Genomic DNA, 19,683 nt, shown 5'->3' on the forward strand with positions numbered 1-19,683 from the left:
CGATTTATTTGTATTATATATACACATGTGCATTTCTACTGTCACTGTTTATTAAAACGGCGTATTTTAACAAAGAGCCATCAACTCGATCATCTTATTCCACTTAAATGACATGTCAAAGCAACATAAAACATGATGTCGTAAGTAATTTGAAAGTCTTCCTATTACCGAGTTGGAAAAAGGCAGCACAGGTTACTGAGGCTTGGATAGGATCGTCACATGAACCAATCCATCCAATCAGTAGAAAAGTTTCTGACTCGCACTCCGCGACGTCACACCACCTGAAAAAGGTGACAAAGTACTAGTTAAAAACACAATGGCCAACATTAACAGTATATGAAAGTTCTGTCTTTAAAATCATTTCACTGTGTTTTAGGCTTCGTCTTTATTGATAAAATGTTTTTGTTTGAAGATAAATCCACAATGCACCATGAAAATATATAGAACTCTAAAAGATTGAAATGTCTAATCTGTTCTCTGCGGGAATAAGACTGACAGATGAAGTGTGAATGCATGTTGCACAAAGGACTAGACATTTCTTTTTTGACTTTATTTTCTAATTTTGTTATTTATTTATTTATTTTAGAAATGTATTAAGAACATTTCAAACTGAAATGCCACGTTTATATAATTTAGTAGTTTCTAGAAATCACTTTGACAGCAGTAACACCGTTCAGTCTTCTTATGTAAGACTCCACGGGCTTTGCACACCTGCATCTAAGCAGTTAATCCTATTCTTTCCTATTCTTCCTGATAAATCCAATCAAGCTCTGCCATATTAGATGGAAATTATCTATAACCTGCTATCATCAGGTCTTATTTAACCACGCAGATTTTATAACTTTATCATGCAATAACTCCAGAAGGTGTGCTGGTTGTTTGCTTTAGGTCGTTGTCTTGCTGAGAGGGGTGTTAGTGCACCAGTCTCAGGTCACTGCGGTCTGGAGCAGGTTTTCTTTTTTATGTTTGGCTCCATGCAATCTGCACCCGAAGTCACGCTGTTTCAACACAACATGCAGCCATTATCACCGGCCTCATAGCCCAATAGTTCTGTTTTGTCTGTGAACAAGTTTGGAAACATCCTTCCTGCTTCTGCAGGGCGCGCGCATCCTCGTGCCTGCTGAGTGGTCCTGATGCTGGTTCTCATGCACGCGTATTACATCACTTCTCTGTTACGCCATTGGCTGAGGGTCAACTCCTCCGCCCTCTGCCGCGAGCCACAGCATCCCGACGCAAAGCAGCGCTGTTTCAAGCAACCTCATCACGGTCATCATCTTCTTACCTTTAAATTCATCAAACCACACGTACACAAAGCTGTTCACGTGGGTGTGCGCGTTTTCTTTTTCCTGCACTGGCGGCTCGTTTCGACGATGGCCGAGAGCGAGGCAGATACGCCGAGCACGCCGATTGAGTTTGAGAGCAAATACTTCGAGTTTGATGGAGTGCGGCTGCCGCCCTTCTGCAGAGGAAAGATGGAGGAGATCGCCAACTTCTCCCTTAGAAGTAGCGACATATGGATTGTCACGTACCCAAAGTCAGGTAAACGAGCCACCACATCACCCTGTGCACGAGTGTCTTCGTGGCTTCGCATTTCTTGCTGTTTGCTACTGCAGCAGTTTCTGCAGGCCTCTCTTGTTATTATTAAAGTTTAACAACACGAATAAAACACGAATACACAGGTAGCCCGTATCTAATATCAGTCACAGGGTTCATTTTGCGTAGCACGCAGGTATCACGATATCGTGAGAATTGCAAATCCGTTCACTTAATAGCAGTGGGTGGATGACGATATCTGTTTATGATGCTTGTGCAGTAGTACTACTTTTTATAGGCCTCTATCAAGCATGCACACGTAGCAGCAGCAGCCCGTACTTCATAATCAAATACCAGCAAATGAATGAGTCAGACTGATTAGATCGATTAATGGCTGGCTGAAGCACATCAGTGCAGCCTCCACAACTACTGTGGCCTTCATCATCCACCTCACTCGCATGAGCACTTCTAGAAGTTGGTGTTTACATCTATCCTCAGAGTGTCTTTGCGCAGCGCTGCTGCATGCATCGTGCCCTGCTGTGCGCTGGGTGGGTCCGGTCATGTGACAGGTGGTGGGCAGCTGGAGCAGTGCTTGCAGAAGGCCAGAAGGAGTTTGAATATTCAGAGTTTAGTTGCATTTCTATATAGCACAGCAGAGGAAAGCAACCCAATGGACGGGGTGGTGACCATTGGGGATATTTTGAAAGTTTTTGGCACAGGGTGGTTGATGGGGCCCAAAGGAATCAGAATATCTGATCATAAATGCATTTGCCAATGAAGCAGAACCTTTACTTAAGTAAAAATCGAATTTTACTTAGTATTGGTTTAATTTAATATAAGGTTTTATAAGCAAAATATAGTTTTACTACCTAAAATTAATGTACTTATTATGCAGAATTGTATATATAATACTTTGGGATCATAACTGTTGCTTTATTACACCTTCATTAAAGTGTGTGAAACATCATAAACAACATAAGACTTACTTACATAAAGATAATTAGCTTCAGCTATAATAATATAATGTATTATAATAAAATGTAATAATGTACGATTAACGGGACTCTGGACCAATGACATGTTAAAAGGGGTGGTTTTCATTTTGTTTTGCTGCTTTAACCACCCTATACACACCTACAGTGTACATCTGGAAAGATTCATGCATAGAAGAGTGTTACAGATAGCTATAAGCCACAGAGGCACTTGACACAGATGTCTTCTCAGATCTTGCTACTGCTCTATTTTGGTTAACCCAACACACTCACATATTAGTTAAGAATTAAAGCACAGACTCAGAAATCTCCGGAGAACACTGGTGTTATTTCACAGTAGTGCTTTTTCCCCCCTGGATTAGAGCCAGTGACATTTGATAAGGTCACCAGAGCTAAAATTATTGGGAACAGCAGTCACAGATGCCAAGAATGATCCCTTTCATAAGTTTATCACAGCAGGATCGGGAATGACCCCTCACATTTGTACACCAAAACAGTGCATGTTTGAGCTGAACTTGGTGTCCTTGGCATGCAGAGGGTCTCCCGAGGTTCTCTGCAATATTCTGCAAATATTCATTTTAACCAGTTACAACTTTGTGCATCCAAGCAATCTTTTTAAGCTTAAACAAGCTTTATATATCTGTAGTCCTTTGGTGCATAGGAGAAAGAAAGCACATGTCAGGCCACATGGCTGGGGTGCTGCAGAGCTATGATGCCATTGGCTTACATGTGACCATTTTAGCCAATAGGATTAGCAGCATTCCATAAACCAAAGGGAGGGGGTGAGCGATATGATATTACTTAGGTCTGTTTCATGTGTCATACTGTATCCTTGCACTGTTATAGATCCATGAAGTTAGTGTAACCAGGAGGTCTGGCTCCACAAACATATTGAACTTTTATCAGGGATTTGTTTCCCCTTTTCAAACCACAACTGTCTTTCAGCCATAACTGTTCATTTTCCTTAAAACATGCGTTAGGTAACTTTAGGTAAAAATTAACACATGGTTAAAGGAGTTAGAAAGACTGGAAAACCAACAGAGTTTGAAAGAAGTGGGCTGGGAGAGTCTGCAATGTGCTCCCGAGTATCCTGCAGCTGTATGCTCCATCCATTTAGAAACTCTATCTCAGTTTCTGCTACATTGATTTGGTCTTTCTTTATTTAATCTGTCTCTAGCATTTCCATCAGCTTTATGGGAATCCAGTATCAAAGTCTCATATTAAACATATGATGAGTGAAACTTCCAAACATAATATCCATATGCTAACCATACGTTCCATATGTTCACTTACAATCAAGTGAAGAATTTGAAATAAAGACAAGGACTTTTTTTTACTAGGAAGGAGGTATGAAATACGCATTGTGATGTATTTAAATTCAAAACTGCTACTGATCTGGATCAAAATTTAACAAAAATACACCCAGAATAAAGAAACAGATATAAATGCAAGCATAATATAACACAAACTCAGCACAATGCTTCTTGGCATTGGAGAGCCTGTTTATTTCCCCCCAAATTGTGCAACATTTGCAAGAAAAATACAAAGTTGAGTACGTGAGTTGTGCCTATGAAAAGCTTGTCAGATCTTCTCTGGCAATGACAAACAGCTTATTCTGCTTTTGACTCTTGTTTTAAGCTTCTGGTACCCCAGGTGCAGACAATAAGGTGCCTGATAGGCGCCTGTGTGCATGAAGTATTTGCTCCAAGCAGTTTCTAATGTTTCAGTCACAGCAGATATGTGACTGAAACATTAAGCACTTATGCTGCTTACATGCTCAACCGTTAAACACATTGTACTAAAAACTGGTAATCCGTCCTGGTTACCAGTTATCACAGCATGATAGAATGACATCATAGAATGGAGATCCAGTTTGATAATGAACTCATTGCCATTGCTGCTGGTGCAATCCAGTCACATGATGGGCTCCAGTTTTCATCTTTCACCAAGACTTACTGTTTCAGTTAACAAAATCATTTTATATTAGTTTATCTTGTTTAATGTGTCATGATCTGCATTCAAGCTGAGGTTGATCTATCCACTCTGTGCAGGCAAATTAATGCTTTCCATAAAAATGAGTTCTTTATGATTTTTTTGCAGAATCTCTAGAATTTCTGACAAATTATTTTCATTCTTTGTTGCTAAATTAGATGAAAAAAGTGATTCTTTTGTACTTTAAGAAAAAAGAGATTTTCAAAATGACCCCAAACTGTTGTGCAATTGAATACAAGTAAAAATCATCCATCATTTGAGACTCAGAGTTATTATAAACAGTGTTCTCTGTTCATCTTTGTATCCCAGGCCCCTGGTAGAGTTTTTTTTTTTTTTTTTAACTTTTAGTTGTAAGCTGCAAATGATTTTTTTCATCTATCAAATACAACTGAACCCTTTCAGGAGTGAAACACACTCCATAACTGATACTAATGTGTTATAAAAGTTTTCTTTTAGAACGAGAAAGCTTTTACTGGAAAACTTTCTTATGCAGTTTATGAGGTTTCAAAGCCAGTATGTGGCTAACTTGAGGTTATTCACTTAATTTTTCTCTAAGTGTGAGGAGTCATATTCATATATTCATATCACCCTGTAATGTAGAACACTGGCAAGCCTTTAAGTTATTAAGAAACAAGCTGGGATAAATTGATCGCACTGTGTTAAAATGCTGACTTTTTCCATAGTTTAATGGAGAGGTGTCCTTCAAGTTTCACATGGTGTGATCTGCAGCAGCCTATCAGAGTGCACCATAGGATGTCAGATTGGACTGACACATCAAAGCATATCTGCAAACCAAACGAGCCAGACTGCCCATAAATCTTTGGACTGGCAACAAATAAGACATTAATAATGTGAGAAGGGTCATGTTTTGTAACTAGTGATTAAATGGTTACAGTGTAATTGATTAGGGTGACTGAAAAAGTGGAAACAGTAAGATGTCTTTTAGCGACGCACACACTTTTACATTTGACTCACTGAGTTCCCATGGCTGAATTAAGACCTCAGACAGTGTTTGGGTGTTCTGTGCTGCAGCACGAAGACATTTGCCACCTCTGTCTTTAGGCAACAGTTAGTTTGAATTAATCCAAGCTCATCAACTGTGGATCCAGCAACTTTCACTGTTTCATGCTGCAGTTTGACTTTTGTCATTGTTCCCCGAATTGTCTTTTTTGTCATTGCAGGCACCAGTCTACTTCAGGAAGTCGTGTATCTAGTGAGTCAGGGAGCGGACCCTGATGAGATTGGCCTTATGAACATTGATGAACAGCTGCCTGTTTTAGAATACCCGCAACCTGGGCTGGACATCATACAGGTAGAGTGAGTCGCTGACATCACAGTAGCACACACTCAGCACCTTAACCAAGGCAGCAGACGAGTTATTTGATCTGGCAAAACAATGCAAAATCTAGTCTACTAACTTGGCCTTCCACTGTAGCCATGTTAATGGACTTACTGTTATGTGCACCCATCACTGCTTATGAATGCAGATAATTTAGAAAAGATAATACAAAGCAAAATCATCAAATAACTACCAAAAGTTTGAAAATTGCATTACTGCAAATGAAACCCCACTTTTACCTCCCAGATAGACTGTTTTAACTGAGCTGAGACTCCAAATGGACACTTGAAAGTTAAAAATCTTGTCTACTAGGCTGCTGTTTGGTTTGTTTTTGTTTCATCACCAATAACAATGACCTCATCTGGTGTTAGTAAGATTTTTATTGGAGGAACTACTGTAGGACCTCTTCCAGGGTCATTTACGAGGGAGAAAAATGTTATATGAGACACTCTACTGGCTAAAACTCAAACACTTAGTCGTGTCGTAGCTACAGATTTCTTGGACAAATGTACAGAGTTGCACAAGTTTTCTGTAGGATATGATGGGAATAGTTAACCGCAGATTGACGGTGTTTGTCTTTCCACAGGAGCTGACGTCACCTCGTTTGATCAAAAGCCATCTTCCCTATCGATTCCTCCCTACAGCCATGCACAATGGAGAGGCTAAGGTTAGTTCTCTAAGAGGCTGAGTTCATCAAATCAACAAGTAAACAGGGAGATTCAACAGTCGTTTTTATTTCACTAAAGCACAGAGGTAATATATCAACCCAGTAAATGTGCACACATGCAGGAGTTGCAGTAAAACATCAGATGGAGAAATTCCATTTCAAGCCAACATGAAAATAATCACAGGAAAGTGTTTAGACATTATTAACACTTTTACATGTAGATACGTTTTAGCTGCCTAGCTTTATCGTTTCTGACGTTTAAGGACCCTGAAATGTACATCATACGTCTTTTGCTCAATACAGACTTTAAATATATTATCTCCCACTGCTGGTAATGCAGCTTCTGTCCATGAGATGGACACGGTGGACCAGCGTGTCTGTTACATGCCTTGGCGTGATACTTCCCATTTACAGCGAGTACTGTTGTTGGCCTCTTCCAGGTGATCTACATGGCTCGAAACCCTAAGGATTTGGTGGTATCCTACTACCAGTTTCACCGCTCTCTCAGGACTATGAGCTACCGGGGAACCTTCCAGGAATTCTGCCGGCGCTTCATGAATGATAAACGTGAGTATATAGATTAATAGAAGATTTGGACATTTCATGTAATCCACTCCATAGAAGCCCTGTCCTGTTTTGTCGAGTCCCTGTATCTCGCTGATTGATACTTTTCCTCTATAGTGGGATATGGTTCCTGGTTTGAACATGTTCAGGAATTTTGGGAACACCGTATGGATTCTAATGTCCTTTTCTTGAAATATGAAGACATGTATAAGGTAATATCACAACTGCTTCCTGTGCACTTTTAGCATCTTTTTGCTAGTTCATGTTTTTAAAATTATGGAAACTTACACCCAGCTGTCTGCCCCTGACAGATGACTTTACTGAATTTTGTGTGTATCTTTGGCAGTAAATTAGGGGGAAATTGCTCCTATGCTGCCTGGATTTTCTGAGGAGGAATTCTGGCCTTGAACATAGTTTTTGCCCTCTTAGTAGTTTGACTAAGGAACTCAATCGATTAAAAATCAAGAAGCACTGAATATTTCCAACTAAACCAAAAATATGGATGGCGCTAACGCGTTAACGAGCTAACCGTGCTAATGCGTTAAGGCTGTGCAGCCCCACGCTAACGGAGATTCGCCGCGTTAATGTAGTTATGGCGTTAACGTCATTTTAACGAGATTAACGCTGACAGCACTCATTTTAATAGAAATGTGTTTCTATAATAAGTTTTTTGATATTTCACATTATTTTGTTATCTATTTGACATGTATGCTCTTTTTTATGCTCTATTGTTATGCCTTTTTTTTTTTTCTTACATAGGGTGAAAATTTTCAGCCTGTATCGAAACAGAGAGTTTCTGAGATGGCCCTGTTTAGGCTAAGCCTAACCAAACACAATGCAACAGACTGACTAAGAACAAAATGTAAAAAAAACCAAACAAAAAATCAAAAACAAAAAAACAAAAGTTTAACAACGAATCTCCAGAATGAATGTGTGGACACTTTTTCTCTAGCCATGATTAAGAAAGCAGAATCACACATGAGCGTTGTTTTAACAACAAAACATTTTCTCTGTGTTTGTTTGTTACATTTGCTTTCATAGATTTTTTCTTCCTCTTCTCTTCAGGATCTGGGGACATTAGTGGAGCAACTGGCACGTTTCCTGGGTGTTTCCTGTGACAAGGCTCAGCTGGAGGGCATGGTGGAGAGCTGCAACCAGCTCATTGAGCAGTGCTGCAACTCAGAGGCACTGTCCATGTGCAGAGGTGAGCGGGAGAGGAAAGGAAAAGCTCAGTCCCTTTCATCTGCTAAGTTGGCTTATTTTGTTCTGGGCATAGACAGCATAAAACATGCACATACCGACTGAGACATCACCCATAGGGTTAGGACTCTCCACTCTGAGCAGAGGGAGCTGTGCTAATTTAAGAGCTAACACTAGAGAAGCTATATTCACAAGTTGTCTCCATAAACTGTATGGGTGCAACAAACAAACACAAGTAGTTACAGACTAATAAAGCAATTCAATGCACTCACAAATACTGCAACACAATCTTCTTGGGTCCTCTGTACCACGGATACCACGGACCATATTTGATGCAATTAGTTAGTTGATTAATCAGGAGAAAATGAAATGTGTCTGATAGATGTTATATTTGTATCTATTATTTGTAATATTATGAACTGTTTTTCAAGTGGGGCTAAGGGTAACACATAAATACCAATATAAAAACAGGACATACTTGCTGGTTTAGAAAATCCAAGCACAGAGGAAGAAACTGTAATATGTCCCAGCTAATGGTGGCTGTGTAACATCTTAGAACAGGGGTTCACAGACTATAGGCCAGAAATGACCCACCAAAGGGTCCATTCCACCCCCACTGATATCTCTGTGAGTATGCAGAGGAACAGAGTGCAGGAGAATCAGACTCTACTGTGAAGATTGGCGCTGCTGCTCTGAGAAGTACACTTGGGACAGTTACTAAACCTAAAGCAATCCCTCCCATTGTTTACATTATGTTTGTGTGTAGTAAGAAGTGTGAAATATCACATTATATCCTACTGAAATGTTCATGATATAATTATATGTCTCAGTGCCTAAAACATAAGGAGAGTATAAGAGACAATTTAATGACTTCCTACCGGTGAAGAACACAGAAGAACAAATTCAAACAAATGCTGCAAACAAGAAAGAGTCCCAGGAAAACACAAATCTTCCAGGACATTGCCCACTTTACATTTCCATGAATAAGTGTAACAAATGCAGTTCCTGGTAGAAGATTGGGTAAGCTCATCGTGGTAGGATTGCCAAATGCCCAAAGCAGTGGAGGAGAATGGAATTTTATGTGTTGCTCACGTCAGTGAAAAGTTAATTATATAGCAGCTTCTCTTTCAAAATCACTGCCCTTTAATGCTACTTAATGCTACTAAAGAAAGTAGCAGCCGGGTCAGATCTTTTTGGCCCTTTGCTCTGAGCTGTTTGCTGAGAGTTGTTAGTTTCTTACAGTGCTTACCTCCTTGTTAACTGAGCAAATATCTTGTGGTGATACTACAATATTGTGTAGTTCGATTTCTGAATGCTCCATGTAGGTGTGTTCAAACTTTTTTGTTTGTAGCAGTTTCATTGTTTTTCATTCTGTTCCGACTCAGAGATGTGTAGCTGACAGAGGCCAAGATGCAAATAATCAAAGCTAATCATATTTGGGGTCAAATTCAATACAAACTAGTGCAGACAAACTGAGACAACACTTAAATCTCTGACTATAACTCTCTACCGCTGCAAAGGAAATGTGTAGCATTGCAAATTACACATTTCCTAAAGTCAAACACACCATAGATTATTTAATGTACACTGAGCTTATAGACAACATTTTTTAAGGGGGGATAACTAAATTGATTTGTGTTGGTTAGTTATTAATGTCCCTAGAGATGATAGTTATGTTGCAAGAGTTTGTGTATGCAGTCCAGTCTCAGGTCACTGACCTGTAGTAAACAGAGCAAAAGCTTAAGTAGGTCATGCAAATTTACCTAATACTAATAATATATCTTACAGCTGGACTAATAATCTGATACAAGCTAAATACATACACACCTAAGTTGTTCCTTATGTAAACTATAATGACATTACAATGAGATTGGGACTTTATGAAGAGAAACACCTTTCTGTTTCAGGAGTTTAGATCATCACGCAGTGTCATAGTCAATACTTTACACTACAGGTTAGCACAAGGCTACTTAACATTAGTTTCTTAGTAATTCAGTCAGTCAAAGCTCTTGGTGCACAACACTACTTTAACTCATGTAGTCAGTGATTTATAACACATACGACTCGGGACTTGACAGTAGGTCTTCACATAGCAAAGGGCAGGTGTTACACAGAGTTTAGGATAAACCCTGCACTCCACCTGAGTCTCAGTCCTCAGGACCTCACACAGCCCCCCTAACAGAGGAGTTCACCTTTACAGAGAACCATAATGATTCTCATTTATCTTAAATGTGTTTTCATAAAGACACCAGTGTAAAAATCGCACATGGTATGATTTAAGTTAGGGCATTAATTACCCCTTTATTCATTGTGTTCATCTTTGAGCCTCTATTCTGTGCTGCTCTTGGTAATTAGTGAAATTAGCTGACTGCGTCTACATAAATGAGCACAATGTTTGTAAATCACCCAAAGAACTTTACACTTCTATGGGTGCAGGTTTGGAAATGTCCCATGATGTTCACAAACCCTGAAAGCAGGTTTTTGATGCCATAAGAAGAGTGTTATTAAATGTGACCCTTGTTATCACAATGAGAGCTTTGATCACTCGCTTCATCTTTATTAACTTTACTGTATGAAATTCTCTTAAACTGACAACTGAACTGTAAATGATTAAGCTAACTGTGAATTTATTATTTAAAATGGGCTGATCGCTCCATCAGGTCTACAGCTCTGATCAGTAAATGTTAACATTGAAAGCTAGCATTTAAGAGGCAAATACTATGTTTAATTATTTATATACTGGGTTTTAAACAAGTGAATGGGAAATTCTTTGATTAATGAAAAGACAAGTTCTGTGAAAAACATATACATTTGAGAAAAATCTTAATTCCTCTCATGGAAAATAAAAGGGGCGGAGCTTGGTTTATTAATGCACATCAAGTGCTGATGTTAAGATAGTTATTTTAAAGGTTTGGTGTTTTCTCAATATGACCAAATATTAAAAATATGGTTTCAAAGAGAGATACACACGAACAGGAGCCTGCTAACAATGCTAATACTGGCATTTAAATGAGTACAGCTCTCATCGATAGATGTTTCCGGTTTGCCTCACACACTACATAGTTTCATAATCACATAGCAGGTAGTTAGTGTGTGCTTGTGGGTCAGTCAGTGTCTTCTATGACAGATATAGGTGATAGCTACCAAGGCTCTGTGACTGGAGCTCAACAATCAATCACAGCAACTGCTAGCAACACATTGCAGCTGGTAGGGGAATTTCATTTTTTAATCAGTTCCATGTGGTCACCAAATGATCTCCAGGTCTGTGTGACTGGGACCCAAGAATTTAAAGCTTAACTTTATCAAAATTATCACAGAAGAAAACAAGATGATGTGATTCAACTGTAGGAATGACGATGGTTTGAAAACAGAGCCAAGTTATAGTTAAATTAGTTATGGTGTTAATTTAAGTTCATTTGTTTTGGTTAAATTAAAAATGAGAGTTGTGCCAAAGTTACCTGGATGACTTTTTTGAACATTTTAGCAAAAAAGATCAGAAGAACAGATGACTATGTGATTGAACATTTTTGGATTATTATATAATGCATTATTTTGATGAAAACATTATAGCACCAGTGTGTCTGAACCTTCACTGCAGACTGTATTTTAATACTGGAGTGTTGTGTAGGATGTGACTGTGTTTGTTTTGATTGAACCTTTCATGAGTTTCATGTACAGTGATATGAAAAAGAAAAGAATGATTTATATCTATCATGACTGTTTTTAGCAGCAGTAACTTGAAGTGTCCCCTGTTTTCTGTGTGACCTCCAGTCCCTTCAATAGTTGAGGAAATTTGGCCTACTCCCTCATGTCATTGTTTCAGTTCATTGAGGTTGGAGGAACTGTGTTTATGCATAGCTATCTTAAGGTACTTCCACAATCAATTTGAGATGTGGACTTTGACTGGGCTATTGCAAGACCTTGACTCTTTTCTGTTCCAGTCATTTTCATGTTGCATGACCCAGTTTTGGCCCCGCTCTAGCTGTCAACCTCACATTTGACTCTACAATAAGTCTACACGGTGACTGCAACAAGTCCAGGTGCTGTAGCTGCATAACAAACCCAATCATCACCTCTCCACTGCTATGCTTGGAGGATTTCCACTTGGTCTCTTCTGTCCAAAGGACGTTGTTCCAGATCTCTTGTCCTTTGTTTGGAGAGAGCTTTGCAAATGCGGTCAGATTCTTTTTAGAGAGAATAGGCTTCTTTCAAACAAGCCATTTTGTAATTGTGCTTTCTGAAGCTACTTAATTCCTACAGAAACAGAAAAACTATGTGCACCCTGCACATGGTTTTTCACATGAGTGTACATGTGTTTTACATTTGTTTCCTTATTTGTTATCATTTTTGTTTATGTGTATATTTAGTTTTTTATGTTCACTTACAGTTTCTGTCATCTGTTTTTGTTCTATGTTTTTCCATCTGTTTTTTTTCCTTTTAGTCTAAGGAAGTCTGGTGTTTGATCTGCTATAGGTTAGAGAGCTGACAGTCAGTCTGATCTGTCACATACACACTGCAGCTGGTGAGTCACTGCCGTGCCGGGCTGCATTCAGTCTGCAGCAGAAATACGCTCAATAAGTTTTGGTGTTTTGAGCACAAATAAAGACAGTGCTTATTAAAATCCTAACTACGCTCCATTTCCCTGTAGGTCGCGTTGGTCTGTGGAAAGACATCTTCACAGTGTCTATGAATGAAAAGTTTGATGCGGTATACAGACAGAAGATGGGGAAGTCCGACCTGACCTTTGACTTCTGCCTGTGAGGAACGCCTGACCATCTCTCCGTATCGCCCCCCGACTCACTTATCTACGCTAGCTCATTTCCTGTCAAAACCCAAGCTCCTACATCTCCCCTCAGTCAATATGAAGTTCAATAGTTCAACCTAACAGTGAGCTCACACTAAAAGACTTTTCACATATGCAATCCCATGTCAGCAGAAATCAGAAGTCACACTGTCGTGGAGATTACCGAATTTTCTTAATCAATAGTTAAACCAAATCTCCCTCAGCCCCTACCTCCACAGCATGCTGCAACTGCTGTGTATGTTTATAGTATATATCGACTAGATTAGGGTCAGCCACTGAACCGAAGTCTTGGTGAATGCATTCATAACAGGAATTTAACCTGTGTGCAGATATATGTGATGAAAAACATTGGAAATGAACAGGGAAAGCACCAACCTGGGGTCATGTTATAAGGACAACACTAACAATGTCGAGTCAGCACTAGTTGAAGGAAAAAAACGATACTTTGAACCACCAACTGTTTGGCAGCATTATGGACACGACCCTGAGATATTTTCTCATGTCATGAGCAAAGAGTTGTATGTTTACTATAAGTCCAGAATATTCAGGAGCCACAGTCATTTATCGCTGTGGCCATTTGACAAACATAAGCTCTGTTTTGGTCTCCGCTAAAATAACGATGAAAAATATCAGGTAGACGAATAGTGCTCGCCGTCAACTTGTAGGTAAGCCGGGCAGACTATGTGAGGACAGTCGATAGGCGCTCAAGGAAATGGGTTAGAAAAAAACAAAACAATGAGCTAAAACACTAAAAAACTTCTTCATTGGTTTGTCACTATGAGCGATGACTTTGAGATTACACAAACTGTTTTGACCAGTTTTTACTGCAAACATATTTATCACGCAGTCTGTCAGATCTTTTATTTGTGGTCTATATAAAATACCTTTATTTAAACAGGGAAGGCTTTGAGAGCAGGCTCTCTTTTACAAGGACCCCCTGATTATAACACACATGAAAACATTTACTTTCACTCATAACATAAAAATAATATAAAGAAACCTCTTGAATTATCTATAAAATGATAACAGATAGAAACTGAATAAAACAAAATGCATCTGAAAGAAGCAAGTATGATGGAAATGTCCATAATCGATTTATCACTAAACAGTCTTGGTACCAAGTATAGTGTGAAGTTGAAATATAAAGAAAAAGACACATCCAATATTCCCATGAAGTTTGCCAGTAAGAGCTCTGTAAATAAATAAAGTCCAGTGTTGTTCTCGTCTCACTGCCAGCAGCTGCCACCTTGCTTTCTTATATAAAGAACTGTAATGTTTCTAAATCTGAGGGTGGACTGAGGCCGAGTCAGGAGAAGCATATCAATGATTTCAACATGATTCAAAACAAATAAACCATATGTTTTCTGCATCACTGGGGAATACAAGCCTTAATTTATAGAACAATGTCAACTTTTCTGTGAAAGACAGTTTCATTCCAGTAATATAATTTGAAAGCATAACTTGTCATTAAGGCAGAAATCTGGGTGTTTGCAGCAGGTGTCCTGGTAAAAGTAGTAAAACTCACTACAGTGTAACTATTAACCATCCTGATGTCAGCATACATTTGGTTCAACAATTACTTTTAGATTAATAAAAGTTTAAAACTGCTTGGCGAGTAGAGGGCTCTGCTCTGCATCAGCTACAAATATTTGGACACGTCTGATGTGAGTGTGTATGAGATGTGGAGAGGGACACCTGCCTTATTAATCTTCAAACATGTCACCTGAGTACATCAGGGCCCCGTCAAATTCACTGACTCGCTAGTGTCTAGATCCACACAGTGGTGGTTGGGTCAGAACTGGAAACATTGACATAAATAGATATTTATGCCATCAAATTCATCTAAAATAGCTTTTATCACATAAAATAATTGCAATACTGGATTTAAAGAAGAAGTTATGTTATCAGCAGTTTACACGCATTTGGCTGAAAGTAATGGAATGTGGCCCTCTGGTGGTCACATACGACATATGTCGTGTTTTGAAGGATTCGTAGTTGATGTTGGGTCACCTGGGGGGTAAATCCTGATGACAGAGCTGATACACCAGAGCTGAGCTGAAGCATAAGGATCATTTAGAGTGCATTATTTCTTTTTAAATTACTTTTAAGCTTTCACAAAAATCTGTGTTGGGGATACAGATCTGTTGGACTCATCGTAAATTCCTACTGGCCCCTGCTTATCCCACGCATTTGACCTTATGCGTGGGGCCAGTTGTTGCGACATACGCACAAAATATAACCAGTTTTTTCTCTACAAACAAGGGAACACAAAGGGAATCAAGTCTGTACCACAGTGAACAGTAAAAATGTTTTTTTTCTCAGAAATGTCAGGTTTAAGAGAGGTGGGCAGAATATTAACCCATAACCAGCATTAACTGTGTTCTGCTACCCAGTGTAGGGCCACAACAGCACCACTGTCTAACTGGAGTCAGACTGGAATCAACCTGAGCACCACCTACAAACAGTACAGCACCTTCTACTCCTACTCATCCTCTGTTGCTGCAGTACTTCATGCAGACTAGTCCCTGCGCTCTACTTGACACATGTGAATGTCTTTATTGTGTGGATGTACACTACAACCTCAGCACAACTCTGCACATTTGTTTTTTTCATTGTTCTTGTTTCCTACTGTAACACTGTTTACAACCATTGGCAAGGCTTTAGCAAGCCCAACTCCACTTATCTTTTTATTTTGGGTTTTTATACATGCCCGTCTCTGTTTCAGGACATCCTTTTATTGTATTTGACATGCTTTGCTTGCTGGTTTATTAATAAAGTAATGTCTTCATGTGATATCCGATGGATGGGGATTCTTTATTTTAATTACTTTAATGCAATTTATTAAAAAAAAGTTTAGTTTTAAAATATTGTTACTGGACAAATGGGGATTAAGAATCAGTTACTCAGTTGTTTGCTCAGAAATTCTTGCTCTGAAAAAAGAGGCTGACAACAGACATCTGGAAAGCACTGTGAGACACATTATTCCTAATGACTGCATGGAGCCTTTTAGGTTCTAAACAGACATTTTTGTATATTTTAAGGTCAGTTCATGTTTAAAAATGCTTGTTAGTTTAAATGGTGATTGGAAATTGGCAATAGGTAAAAGTGGTAAATTCTGGTAAAGTGTTACTTACACATGTGTCAGCTGTCAGTGGACCTGTGCTGCTGCTCTGATGTTCACTGCCAAGTAAATATTACATATATAGATGTTACATCAGCCATCATGACTGCTGTTCAAGTCTTAGCCAGTGAAAAGTTAGTGTAAAGGTGGAACTTGTCAAGCATTACTAAAGACCATCAGCAGGTTAAGCTGACTCTTTCCAAAAGCAAGTCCCATAACTCAGCAACACATTATCGAAATTTTCATTTCTGTGGTAAACAGGACATAAAAACTGTCAAAATCATTTTAACCTCCTGCCCCCATTAAAGTTATGCTTCTACCACCATTTTTGATGTTGCAGATCTCACTGCTGGATGCCACATGCCTCACACCCGAACAAGATATCACATTACTATAGACTGTATCGCGGTGCTGTGATTTATTTTTACAATCAATTTTTTATTTACAAGCAAAAAAATAAACACACATGAAATTATAAAACAAGACAAAACAGTTCAATTTTATTTATATAGCGCCAAATAACAACAACAGTCGCCTGATGGCACTTTATATGGTAAGTTAAAGATACTACAATATTACTGAAAACCAAATCAGATGAGAAGCACTTGGTGACAGTGGGAAAGAAAAACTCCCTTTTAACAGGAAGAAACCTCCTGCAGAACCAGGTTTGGAGACATCTGCTGCAACCAGCTGAGTGTGTGGGAAGCAAGACAGGACAAAGACACTGGCTGTGGAGGAGAGCCAGACATTAATAATAACCAACGATTATTAGTGAACAAAGGTCAGTGAAGAAGAAACACACAGTGCATCGTGGGAAGCCTCCAGAATCATAGGGTAACCAAAATCCAGCCTTAAAATATTTGAAACTGCAAATCAGAAAGTTAAAATCAGCCTTACAAGAATATTTTAACCTCTTTAAAACAATATCAACTGGGTCTTCAAATTGTGATTTTTTGTGGATTATTTGATTTTCTCGAAATGTGAAATATAATTATTAATTATGTGCATTTATTATTATTTAGTTAAATTAAATAATTAATATAACCTCAAGATACGGCTGACAAAGATGGGTCTTCAAAGTTGGAATGTCTTGTGTGACATCCTCCAGAAGATGGCAGTAGAAGCTTTTTAAAGCATCTGAAAGGGAGCTGACATTGATAAATGAGGCTGAGTGGCTGTGTGGCCCGGTCAGACAACAAGTGAGTCTAACAGCCGGTATTTGTTTCACCTCTGTTGCATTAGCTGGCACTAGTTCTTCCTCTGCTACAGCCCACTGGCTTACCTTGTGTTATGTTTTATTTCATGTTTCCCTCAGCAGCCTGCAGATGTTTACGAAAAATAAGGGTATAAAAAAATCCTTTGGACAATAAAAGAGGTTGCTAATATTTTTGGGTGGTGTGTATGCGGTTTTAAGTCATTACTCTGCATCCACATCCTAATGAGAATACGAGGCCTTGTATCAGGATGTTTCTCCTCTCTGGCATTGATCAATCGAGCGTGTGCGTCTCTGTTGGTGTATTTGGCATCTGTGCGTGCTGGAGTAATTCCCGTTCTCCCTTCATCTTCATCAGTGTGCACCATGCCTCTGTCACTCTGCTTCGCCACTGTAATCGTCTCCACTGTTCTTCTTTGTTCCGTCTCAGCGCTCACGCCTGACAGTTTGACTGCCTGTCTTTCCCACACAGATTTCTTCCTATAATATCAGCTCTTTGTGTCCCCCCCGCCACCTCCCAAACACATACACAATCACACACACTAGCACAAACCCAACCTCACATTCCTCCATCTCCTACCCATCTCCCAACTCACTGTCTTATTCATTAAAAACACTTTGTGGGTGAATGCATGTGTGTGCTTTCAGGAGAGTTGGGGAAAGTTTACTTTAAAGGACTATCACCGGAGCAGCAGCTGTTGTTGCTGGTGACATTTTGATGTGGAAGTCGCTTTGTGCTTGAGGGAGCGACATACCACAAGCAGCTCCACAACCCAGCCGAACGACTGCTTCTTCAAAAATCAACATTGAGAACTAGGGTGGGAGCTTTTCTGTTAAATATTGATCAATTTTTATGTGTCCTGGTATTTGTGCCTGTGGAAGAGATCCTTTTGGGATAATTAGAGCTCGCATAGAATGAGCAAGGGTTAGTGAAGAAAAAATAGAATGAAAAAACCCCCCCCCATAAAATATTTTATAATTATGACTCAATGGCTCTGATTTCTTTATTTTTTATTTCCAAGGAGACAGACTTCATTCAAATTAAAGTGGTCTTGGGCAACAGGCCTTCCTTAGACCATTTAAAGGTTTTATTTGGACATTGGTTGCGTTTTCATTCATTTTCAGTCCAGTCCTTGCATCTGACCAATTTATTTTCTCTTCCAAAACTGTCTACAATAAATAAATAAATAGCAGGACCCAATAGATGCGTCCGTTCAAAAGTACGATGCATCTACTGTTTTCCGTCGCCTCTTCAGAAATGGTGTCAACGGGTGAGTGACAAGAAGCAATTCTTAGGGAAGGGAAACAAAAAAAGAGAGGAAGAAGAAAAGGCAAATGACAGCGGGATGCCAACATACACACGAATAACACTGAAAATCCGTAGTAGTGGGTCTGATGGAGCGATGAATGCAAATTCTACACTTTTGGTTCAAATCATCATCAATACCTATGGAGGAGGTGAGAGGAGGGGTACGACAGTGAGTGTCTACAGTCATCTGTAAACCATAGTGGAGACTGATGGATGGTTTGAGGCTGCATTTCAGCCAGCGGTCTTGGGGATTTTCCCAAAATGGATGGAAGTATCAACATATGGCACTGCATGGTGAATCCACTGCAACTATGTTTACATGTGTCAGGAAATTATTACACCTATTTCCTATTTTCTTGTCATAATATAAAGAAATAAGGAGTGGCTCAAGACTTTTGTACAGGACTAGGATGTTAGGATGCTACAGTTTAAAAACAATTGTAATCCCACATTTTCAGCCATGATTTTCAAGACATTGCAGAATCAGTTCCAGAATTATACTGTAAATCCTGATTTGGAAGGATTATTTGTGTTAGTGAGGAGTTTTTTTGTTGCTTTTATTTAAATGAATAATGGTTGAGATCTCTTTCCATGCTAATTAGTAAGGATTCTATATCCGGTCTTTAAGTGTGACGTCATTAGCCGTGTCTGGGCCCAAACTCCGCTGCAGGTCCATAAGTCAAACGATCACTGCAACATCACTGAGAGTTAAAGACTGTGTAAATTCTTTCATCTGTAATAAAATGATCAGTGTTCAAGATTCAAGAGCTTTATTGTCAATACAGTAGTATACACAGTATACAGTGTACCGAAATGCTGTTTCACCCTAAGCCCCCCATGGTGCCTTTATAAATATATAAAGGATATATCTCCAAGAGATATAAAACTAGGAATTACAAATAAATAACATGCAAAGTTTCGGAAAAAATTACGGGATAAAAAGGTACTA

General features: G+C 39.1%; 1 protein-coding gene across 1 annotated transcript; it reads left to right on the top strand.

Moving 5' to 3' along the window:
* Window positions 1-1,184: 1,184 nt before the first annotated feature.
* Window positions 1,185-15,891, top strand: sult4a1 (sulfotransferase family 4A, member 1). The gene is made up of 7 exons (XM_003449756.4): window positions 1,185-1,539; window positions 5,699-5,829; window positions 6,443-6,523; window positions 6,964-7,090; window positions 7,205-7,299; window positions 8,153-8,291; window positions 12,936-15,891. Exons 1-7 carry the CDS (start codon window positions 1,371-1,373, stop codon window positions 13,046-13,048), a joined length of 855 nt encoding a protein of 284 aa, XP_003449804.1. The 5' UTR covers window positions 1,185-1,370; the 3' UTR covers window positions 13,049-15,891.
* Window positions 15,892-19,683: the final 3,792 nt, after the last annotated feature.

The sequence above is a fragment of the Oreochromis niloticus genome, linkage group LG17, assembly GCF_001858045.2.
Source record: "Oreochromis niloticus isolate F11D_XX linkage group LG17, O_niloticus_UMD_NMBU, whole genome shotgun sequence".
NCBI lineage: Eukaryota > Metazoa > Chordata > Actinopteri > Cichliformes > Cichlidae > Oreochromis > Oreochromis niloticus.